Raw genomic sequence first — 10,378 nt, 5'->3', positions numbered from 1 at the left:
ATTCGACATACTTATGTAGCATATCGTCAAACACTTTTTGCATAGCACGTTGATAAGTGGCACCAGCATTTTTTAATCCAAAGGGCATCACCTTGTAACAATATATTTCCTTTGGGGTCCTGAAAGCTATCATTTCTTCATCTGAAAGGGCCATTCGTATTTGATTATATCCAGACGACCAATCCATAAAGGACAGTGCTTCGTGTCCAGTAGTTTCATTAACCATGATTTCTGTGATGGGTAAAGGAAAATCATCTTTAGGGCACGCATTATTCAGGTCACGAAAGTCTACACAAACACGAAGTTGCCCGTTCTTTTTTCTGACAGGGACAATATTTTCTATCCATGTGGGATATTTGACTTTGCGAATGAATCCTGCTTCAATCAACTTATTGACTTCAACCTCGATCTAGGGAATAAGCTCTGGTTGAAAACGTCATTGTGCTTGCTTAATCGGTCGATACCCTGATTTAATTACGAGATGATGGACTGGTACCTTTGGATCAAGTCCTGACATCTCCTTGTACGACCAAGCAAAAATGTCCTTATACTCTGTAAGCAAACTCATGTACTTACCCTCCTCTTCACTAGAGAGAGATGCACTAATGATAGTTGGGCGTGGTTCTTCTATTGTACCAAGGTTTACCTCTTTCAGCTCGTCTACGGTAGATTGGCCACCATTCTCTAGACTCTGTGGGACATCTTTCGTGTCTTCTTCAGGAGTTTCAATCTCTAATTTCTCAAGAATGGTGATGTGATGACATGAGATTTCACCTTCTCCTTGTTCTGAGTCTTCCTTTCCAAGATTAGTTAGTACAACATCATGTATTTTCACCTTCAAGGAACCTTGACTTGTATTGAGAGTAACAAAAGTTTTTCTTTTCATTCGGGAAGGAACATTGCTGCGAATTTCTCTCTCTCCCTTTACCTCACAAGGAAACTCCTTACCATGACAACTCTCGACGTCTGTATGCTTAATTCGGCGCCAGACTGACACGCGAGATGTTGATTCCTTCTTCTTTGTGTCTATGCTAGAACCAGTCTGGACATGTGTGCCTCCATCCCCAAGATGATTAAAAATTAGAGCATGAGGTGTTTGTACATTTTACTTTTTAACCATGCTTAGCCTTTCAAAGGTCGATGGTCTTGTAGTTATCGAGGCCTGACATATACCTTTCTCTTTTTAAAAGGTCATAGTTAGCCTTTGAAAGGTCGATCGTCGATCAAGGTTAGATGTTGACTGGTGATCTTTTCTTTCTGTCTCCGTTATGCTTAGTCTTTCAAATACTGGGGCACGTGCAACATGTGGACTAATTCGGTCAAATGCTAAGGTTCTTTGATTGTCACCTTCTTTTTCTTCCATACTATCAACCTCCTTTACAGTTATATGATTGTTGTCAACCACTTTTTCTTTCCCCTTTCTAGTTATACATATTGGCTCTGGCGACTTGTATCCGAGTCCTTTTCTTGACATGGGTATAGCATGTCCTTCCCGTAACAGCTTCTTTTGGGTTGAGGAAAGCTTTGGTTGTTCGTGAATTTTCAAACTTTTAAACTCGGTGTGAGTTGTAAATTCATAACCTGCTTTTTCCATCAATTTGTAAGCCTTGGGGTCGAACCCATCTTTCGTCCGCCTTTGAGGCAAGCTTGCTTCTGTCAGGTCTATCTTTATTTCTTGCTTAGTTATTTTGGTAAGCGATGTAGTGAAGCTTTCTTTTAGGACTTCAATGTCACCAACTTTCAAGCCTTGTGGGGACTCTACGAATGGTGATTCGCCTTTCTTGTGCCTCGTCAGGGGGACATAGCGCAAAATCGGTGGGTTTGAAGTCTTTTCATCCATCAAGATCATACTTTTTGTGGTGCTTGTGGACGCCTCACCCTTTCCAGAATGAAAGGTTTCTGTACTTTTATATGGTTCCCTGCTTGCAAGTGATTTCAGTTGTAAATTATCTTCTCTGTTTACAAGAGGAACTTCTACAGACACGGTTTCTAGGCTACTGTCATTCTTCAAATAAAACTTTGCATCTGCAAAGTGAGACTCAGCTTCTGAGAATGAGTTGGAGTCGGCTTCAACCTTCTTTATGCCATCTTGGTAAAATTTAAAGCACTGATGCAGTGTCGATGTTACTACACCATTTCCATGAATCCAAAGACGACCAAGTAACAACTTATAAGTGGTCCTCGAATCTATAACATGAAACAATGCACTAGCCTTCAGGTCACCAATTATGAGTTCTAAGCGCATCATACCTATTACTCTTTGGCTGCCCTAGTTGAAGCCTTGAATTACCAGTTTACTATTTGAGAGTTCATCCATTAAGATGCCTAATTGCCTCATAGTCGAGCATTATGTTGACAGTTGATCCATTATCGATGAGAATTCGGTCGACTCTCTTTTCTCGAACATATCCAGAAACATACAAGGGTCTATTATGAAGTTTAGATCCCAACAGTAAATCCTCATCTGAGAAGTCTATAAACATGCAATAAGGAGTACTCTCGTATGTCGTTGTTAGAACACTCGAACTAGATGCTGCTGAATTCAACAATGCATTAATAAGGATGATTTTGGCTTCTTGAGGAAGTGATAAAAAATCATCCACATTGAACCTCGATAGGTCTTTTGACACTCCTTCCTCCTCTAATGATCTTAGTGGGATGCTTTCTTCCTTCGTTGTATTAATAGCATGACATGCAACAACTCCTGGGTTTTCATCCTGATGATCACAAAAGAGTCTTGTTGAAAAGAAGTCTGCCAAGGTTACTAAGCGCTGAGATCAAGTGAAATCCTCGTCTTCCTCGTGCACGAGCTTAAGCTTTCGAGTCTTCTTTTTTTATTCTTTTGAGTCTTATTCCCTCTTCTATAATTTCTTTAGAAGCAAGACTCTTTTTGGATCGAAGTTGACTTTCTTTTCTTTCGGCGGGTCACAACAGTCCACCTTTCATTGTCTTCTTCGATCGATCTTTCTTTTTCTCGAGAATCCTCAGGTGCAACTTCTTGATGGAATTGGACCACTACAAGCTCGAAGGTTTCGAACTGGACCAAGCTTTTCCTTTGCTCAAAAATCAATTTTGGCGAAAGAGCCTCTGACATTATCGTTGCTGCATCATGGTTTGTTTGAGCTACCTCCTCCAGGTCTAGCTCGATCTTTTTCTCATGAGCTAACCTTAGAATTAGTTCTTTCAACACAAAACATTTCTCTACTGGGTGACTGATGACCCAATGATACTTGCAGTAGTTGGGATCATCCACCTTTTCTGCTTGCTCAGGTCGCTTACATTTCGGCTGTTGGATCAGCTGCTTCTCCAATAGTTTCTCTAGCATGTCAGCGATATCTGAATCAGGAAATGGGTAAACTTTTTCCTGTCTTTCTTTTAAAGTCAGACGTTGTCTCTCGCTTCCATCATCCTTCTTTTTAGCTCTCCCTTCTTTTCTTTTAGAGAACTTTAGTGGGGTCGTGTTTACGACCATAGATTCTTTCGCAGTGCTCTTTACTACCTTTTTGGCGCTCTTCGTCTCCTTTTTATCTTTTCTTACTTCAGGAACACGAAAATCATTGGTTCCTCTGCTGGCGATGCTCAATTCCATATCATGAGTGTGAGTTGCTAACTCTTCAAATGTGTGTGGCTTTATTCCTTGTAAGATGTAGAGGAGTCCCAATGCATGCCTTAGGTGCACATTTCTACCGCTGACAGTTCGGTGAGTCGATCTTTGCAATCAAGACTTAGAGCTCTCCATCAGTTTATGTAATCGATGGCTGGCTCTCCCTTCCACTGTTTGATGTTTGTAAGCTTCATCATGCTTACGGTACGTCTGGTGCTATAGAAACGGTTGAGGAACTCCTTTTCTAACTATTCCCAGCTGTCAATGACTTCTGGCTCCAGATTGGTGTACCACTCGAAGGCATTTCCTTTCAAGCTTTGAACGAATTGCCTGACAAGTTGGTCTCCTCTTGATCCTGCATTCTCACATGTTTCGACGAAGTGGGTGATATGTTGCTTTGGGTTGCCCTTTCCATCGAATTGCTGGAATTTTAGAGGTTGGTACCCAAGTGGCATTCTCAAGTTATCGATTCTCTTGATGTACGGCTTAGAGTACATGAAAGTAGTTTGTGGCGGTCCTCCATACTAAGCTCTAATGGAATTCGCGATCATATCCTGTAGCTGTTGAACTGAAAGAGAAGCAACAGAGACTGATTGTTGTTGTGGTTGGTTTTCCTGCACCACATTCTTCCCCTTATCAGTAGCTTTGACAACAGGAGTTTGACTTGACTCAGCAGTTTCACGAGTCCGCATCTACTCCCTCAAAGCTGTGATTTCATGGTCTCGTTCCTCCACAACTTTCATTAGGAAGTTAATTTTCTTCTCCATCTCTGTCATGGCAGCTTCAACCGTTATATCAGCCCTCATGACAGACATCACATGCTTCCTTCTTTAACTTATTAGAGACAGAATCAGAATTATCATACAAAGGGTTTTCCTTGATGACAATCCCAGCTTTAGGAGACTTCATCAATTGCTTAAGAATGCTCTGAGCGACGTCAAAACCTTGATCCTGCTTTTGAGTGATCCCCTTAAAACGACTGCGGGTGATGGGTCCCATGTAACCGTCGCTTGCAACAGAAGATTTGGATGCAGCCTTCTTTGATGCCAATTGATTTTCTTGTAGATTTGAATGTCGAGAGAGAGATAAGAGGTAGAGAGGTCACACTGGACGTGTCAATTTGTTCCCACGAGATTTTCGAAGAAATTTGATTCGTGGAGTTGAACTTGTGTTGATGTTGTATTTGCGTTGATTTGATGCGATGTGGTTCGATCTCTAGAATTTGATCCTCTGATTCTCTCTCGACTGAATGCTTACGCTTGATTTAAAGAAGAGAAGCACGTGATGTTCTTGGAGTTGGAATCTTGGAAGAAAGCTTGTATCTTCAAAGGAGCTTCAATCTTGGAGAGTGGTCGACTTCAGGAGTTGATGAGGCTTCTATCTCTTGTGAGAATTCTCTCTACACCTTCTGGAGTAAAAAATTTCCCACCCCCACAAATGAAGAGAACTCCTTTATTTATAGAGTTCCCTGGTGGGCTTTTATAGACTTGGGCCTGGTATGGTCCATGGACCATATCCATGGGCTCAATCGCATGGATTTGGGTCATACTTAATTTTGGGCTAAATTAAACTTATTTTTTGACTCAATTGAATTTTAGCCCAAGTAAATAATATTTAATTGAACCAAAATAATTAATTTGATCCAATTGTCATAATAAATACACGTGATATCGTTAGAATTGTCCAATTTGTCTTTAAATTTAATTTGGGACACATGTCAATTTTTAGTTAATCCCAAATACAATTATTTTAGTAAATGATGTGGCAATTTGTGATTGGTTCCAAAATTTCTTAGTCAACACATGTATATTCACAATCAAGCCTAGTAAAAATCCATAATGTCCTATCCCCATGAATACAACAAGAAGCACACAAGGATCATTTGCAATCTTCAATTACGCATTGCAAAATCAAAACTTCCTTTTTTGATTTCACAGTAACGTATCGAAAATTGTCTCTAAGAGCAATGATATTTCAAGTGACGTACGCACAGTTTGAACAAAGATTTGGTTGAAAACATGTCGTAGATTTTCAGTGCAAAGTTGGAATCTATCTTAGAGATATCTATGTTTTAAAAAAAATGACATTTAAAAAAAACGACCCTCATCATCTTGGATTTGAGTTTGAAAAGAACTTGACGACGATGAACCGAAACAAATCGACAAAGGGCCAACAGAATAAAAAATAAGGGCAATATGTCGCTCAACGTTCGATGTTATTATATGGTAAACCCATTTAACATCATTATCATTCGTTATAGCCAAATCCTTCTTAACACATTTTATAGAACCTAGGCAAATGTATATATTAATATTGTTCATATCAATAATACTGCCTAACTTGGATCTAAGGCTAGCACATATGTTTATTAACTGTAATTTCGGACACACTAAAACTAATGTAATTGTTCGATTCATTGAAAAAACCATCGAAGTAGACTGCAACTTTGGTCATCCTGCCAAAACATATCAGAAATATATTTCACTACAAATTTATGTTGTAATTAAGTTGGGGTATATATATACTAAATCACAGAAATAACATATGATCTTCTACGGTTACTGGATGTCTATATATATGTATTATGGTAAATAAGAAGAGGTATATTTCTATAAAAAAAAAAACACAACACACTGATTATATTCGTTAATTAATGTATGTCAATTTATGTATATTATTGTATATATGAAGGGGTATATATTAAAAAAAATAACATAACAAAAATATCATATTAATCGGTTACTGTATCTCAATTTATATGCATTACTGTATATATGAATGGGTATATATAAACTAATTCACGTAACAGACGATTGATATTTCTTGGGGACTGTATGTAAAAATATATGTATTGTTATATATATGAAGTGGTATATGTCTAAAACAAATATTTCGAAATATAACGTTAAACGTTCTAGGAATACTACGATTTAATGGAATACAGAAAAATATAACGAATTGAGAAAGACAACTAACCAGATGTATGAGGCGAACGAAAGGACGAAATAAATTGAGATTCTGTCAATAACATAATCGAAATCGATGATGGACAATTGTAAAGCATTTAAGAACGAAACTGGATGGAATTGGGGAAGACATTCGATAACTTTCCGGCAATTGATGTAACGGTGAATAATTACTATTGACGACGGAGATGAGGATAAATAATTAAGCAGCTGATGAATAATTAAGAAATCGAATTTTGAAAAATATTTTCCTATTCAAATATATATTATTTGATGATAATTTAAAATAAATTATATAAGGTAACGTTTTTTTCATTAATAATTAAGATTTCACGTTAATTAAGATCATAATAAAGAAAATTATAATTTAGACAATAATGATAAATATAATGTAAATAAGGCAAAAGATACTTCTTAATTTCAAATTACCTATATAATTAATGTTAATCATAAGGATAAAATTGTCTTAAAAATAATTCTTAATTAAGTAAATAAAATTATTTTAGGATATTTGTGAAATTTCATAGTCAAATTAGGTCCTTTGTCTACATCTTTGTAAAAATAAATCTTATTTAGGCATATATGGATGGCCTCCATTTGGAGGCCCAAATTCCAAAATAACCTCAAACGCACCCGAGGCCAATCCCCTTCAATAAACTTCTCGTTCTCGTTCTCGTCTGACATTACTTGTTCTCGTCTACCGTAATACCAAAATTTTCCACCACTTTGTACCTCATTGTCATTAATGCAACCCTATACTTATTTCTCTCTTTCAAATCAATGGAAGATGAATTGTTGAACAAGCTAAATATTTAAAGGGTATTTGAAACAATGGGTTACATGAAATGACAAGAAACAATGCTACAAGGGTGGATTTTTAAAGGGTATCATGGGACCATGAAATATAATGATTTGAGATGTATAATATACGAAGCGACAAAGTTTAGTCTATTGGTATTCAACATTATAATAAGGGTCATGTGCAAGTTAGACCGGAAATATCTTGTAGCTACAAAAAAAATGATGATGTTGATGTTAAATGTCTCTTAGTAGAAGTAGAACGCAATAGGAAACCTGTTTTCGTTAGTGTTAAGCAAATTAATACTAATTCAATTTTTAGGAACCCTTTAACACACACAAACCAATGTTGATAGTTGTTGGCCTTGGTGACGAGCCTGATACTTCGTTCCATTGACTGTCTCTATGGCTAATGACGCCATGAAGCCTTGGAATTTGGATGAGTCCCAACAATATTACCTAGAAGAAGGCTGGTGTACACACCGACAAAGATGACAATATTGGCAATTTGTTTAATGGAAGGGAGCATATTGAAAATGCATCTTTTAAGACACTATCGAGAAAAGGAAGTGTGTCTCGAGTGGTGATTAATTCACAAAGTTTCACGATAGTTGCGTGAAAGAAAATTGAGTTGCGTGAAAGAAAGTCAAACAAAAGCCTACATAGTGTGAGGGTATTCACGATAGTTTCAAGTGGACAATACGTATAGCTAGAATGTAGACTATAATATATTCAAAATCAACAAATACATAACTAGGCACACTTACTCCATTGAAGTTTTGAATCACGATCACCGCCAAGAAGTGCATTCGTAATTAGTCAGCTTATCAAGGACAAATTTAAAGCGTGTGGATTAGCGAAACCATGCCATATAATGAAGAACATACAAGGTGTTAACCTCAATTACGATAAGGTATGGCGGGCTAGAGAGATTGTGTTTGAGTTTGCAAGAGAAACGCCAGAACACTTAATTTAGGATCCCCGAATTGTATTTGAGATTGAATTAGAAGGTTCACAATATTTCAAGTATTCCTTTATGACATTGGGTGCATGTCTGTGAAGGTTTAAGAATTGTCAACCGGTGACAATTCTTGAAGAGAATGAGTCAGTTCAAAGAGTCTATGTTGATTGGGATCATTATAGACACTATAACTATTTTAGAACCTATAATAATCCAAAACAAAACCTAAACTAATTTTAAAATGATCAAAGAATGTTCAAAAGCAATCTGTACATAATAAAAGTTACCTTCACTATTTCAAAATCACTAAAAAATCAATTAAGCTAGAACGTACACTAAAGTTCAGACAAAAAGAGGATAAAAAATGTATCAATTTAACGCACAAAAGGAATGGTTTCGAAGGTGAAAACTGTCTTTCAAAATTTAACGCCAAATGGATTGAATGTGGATAAACTGTCTTTGAAAGTTTAAACGCCAGATGAATTGAATGCGGCTATAAAAGTAAGGCATTGCTTTCACTAAGATTGTCCCTTGTTCTTATGCTTTGGCCAGGGTTTGGAGATGCATCTTCCCCAAATAAGCAACATACTAATGCAGAAAATTCAAATCTGAGAACCAACATCTTGTAACCGGGACCGACATCGACTACCGTATAAATCAAAGTTGATGACCCTCATGTTCATTTAAATGTCAAAGATATCAAAGATCAGACAAAGCTAAGTAGTCAAACTCTAAAGAAGTTGAGTGATTTGAACAAACTGATCTATCTAATACCCCTCTTGGGCTGGAAATATTGTAATGTTTAAATCAAGTCATTCACAACATCAACTCAAGGCCAAACTGAATTTTCTAATAATATCAACTTGAGAAGAGAGGGAAGGGAAAAAAACCATAGTTTAAAATTCCCCGGTAATTGCAAACCAATGTTTTCATCTTTCTCACTCCTCCATAGCATCGCCTTTTTCGATAATCTCCACCTTGTCTTTTAATGGCATAATCTTTGTCAGCAAAACCTCTGTAGTTAAAGAAAGCATGAGTCATTGGTAGAGCAATAGGGGAAGCAGGGGAGGTGGAAACAGAGACATAGCATGAAGGTACGTGAAAGAGTAGAGTAAAAACATGACTCACCCGTTTTCTTGGGGAAGGAATAACCTTTTGAACTAACGTACGTTCGAGGATTCGGCAGGAGGTGATTTCTCAGATAATCCTTTTGGCCCTGCAACAGTCAAAGAAATAAATGTACAATAATCACATACTTCATCGATGCAACTTTTCCCTTATTATCTTTAAAGAAATCAAGACACCTTAAGATTACAAACCTTGGTAATAACACAAACATCAACGTTACTTCCACTCCCCAAATCATTAAATATCCCAGAACATATCGCCTCAGTTACAAGTCGAATCCCTTCATCCCTCTGCAAAAAACCCACCAATCATCATGGCAGATAGAAAAGGAAAGATAATTGCCACAACTAAGATCGACCACAATGTCAAAATTATTCGTGTCTATATAAGAACATGAACTTACGGTCAGGCCTTCTTTGTACTTTGATTCAAATACAGACATTGCAGCTAGAGAGCCCGAACCCATTGTTGCAAATGGCAAGGTATCAGTAGATCCATGAGGATAGATCTGCAAATGAAGTATTGCATTCAAAGATGGCTAGTTATGCAATCTAAAATTGTTTGCTTTCCAAGACAAAACTCACAGTATGTAAATGAGGTCCAGTAACGTCAACCCCACCAAGCACCAAAGCGGCCGAAACATAACCTTGATAACTGGAGAAGACAATGGATGAGAAGAGTTAAATCTCATGCTATGGATGTACGGAAAGAATCCCAATAGATGAAAAGTGCTATACCCAAAAAGGTGTTTCTTGAGAAGAGTCAATGCAGTAACAACCCTTGATTCTCTGCCAGTGTGATAGCGATGCAATTGCAATTGGGAGCTAACCATGTCTTAAAAATGCAAGAATAATAGAAAATTAGTTCTGTTTGAGAAACAACATTGACAAAATTTAACTTGTAGTACCAAGATATTCCCAT

The 10,378-nt window shown here is 37.2% G+C and overlaps 2 protein-coding genes across 5 annotated transcripts in view; one reads left to right on the top strand and one right to left on the bottom strand.

Annotated features, from left to right (window-relative positions):
- The first annotated feature begins 4,829 nt into the window (after positions 1–4,829).
- Positions 4,830–10,378, top strand: part of LOC103499374 (uncharacterized) — a 69,517-nt gene continuing 63,968 nt past the window's right edge. Inside the window, exon 1 of the mRNA XM_051090778.1 lies at positions 4,830–4,843. The gene's annotated coding sequence lies outside the window, so the exon portion shown is untranslated. The remainder of the gene's footprint in view (positions 4,844–10,378) is intronic.
- The window catches only part of LOC127143782 (proteasome subunit beta type-7-A), a 31,134-nt gene continuing 29,738 nt past the window's right edge, over positions 8,983–10,378 (bottom strand). For all 4 annotated transcript variants that reach the window (XM_051090781.1, XM_051090782.1, XM_051090780.1 and 1 more), the window contains exons 4-9: positions 10,195–10,291; positions 10,042–10,111; positions 9,861–9,965; positions 9,649–9,747; positions 9,458–9,545; positions 8,983–9,344 (exon numbers count right to left, since the gene is read on the bottom strand). In XM_051090781.1, coding sequence (XP_050946738.1) covers positions 9,268–9,344; positions 9,458–9,545; positions 9,649–9,747; positions 9,861–9,965; positions 10,042–10,111; positions 10,195–10,291 — 536 coding nt within the window. In that variant the 3' untranslated portion in view covers positions 8,983–9,267. The remainder of the gene's footprint in view (positions 9,345–9,457; positions 9,546–9,648; positions 9,748–9,860; positions 9,966–10,041; positions 10,112–10,194; positions 10,292–10,378) is intronic.

This window comes from Cucumis melo, chromosome 10, assembly GCF_025177605.1.
Source record: "Cucumis melo cultivar AY chromosome 10, USDA_Cmelo_AY_1.0, whole genome shotgun sequence".
In the NCBI taxonomy this organism is placed as follows: domain Eukaryota; kingdom Viridiplantae; phylum Streptophyta; class Magnoliopsida; order Cucurbitales; family Cucurbitaceae; genus Cucumis; species Cucumis melo.
This window is presented reverse-complemented; position numbering and strand designations above follow the sequence as displayed.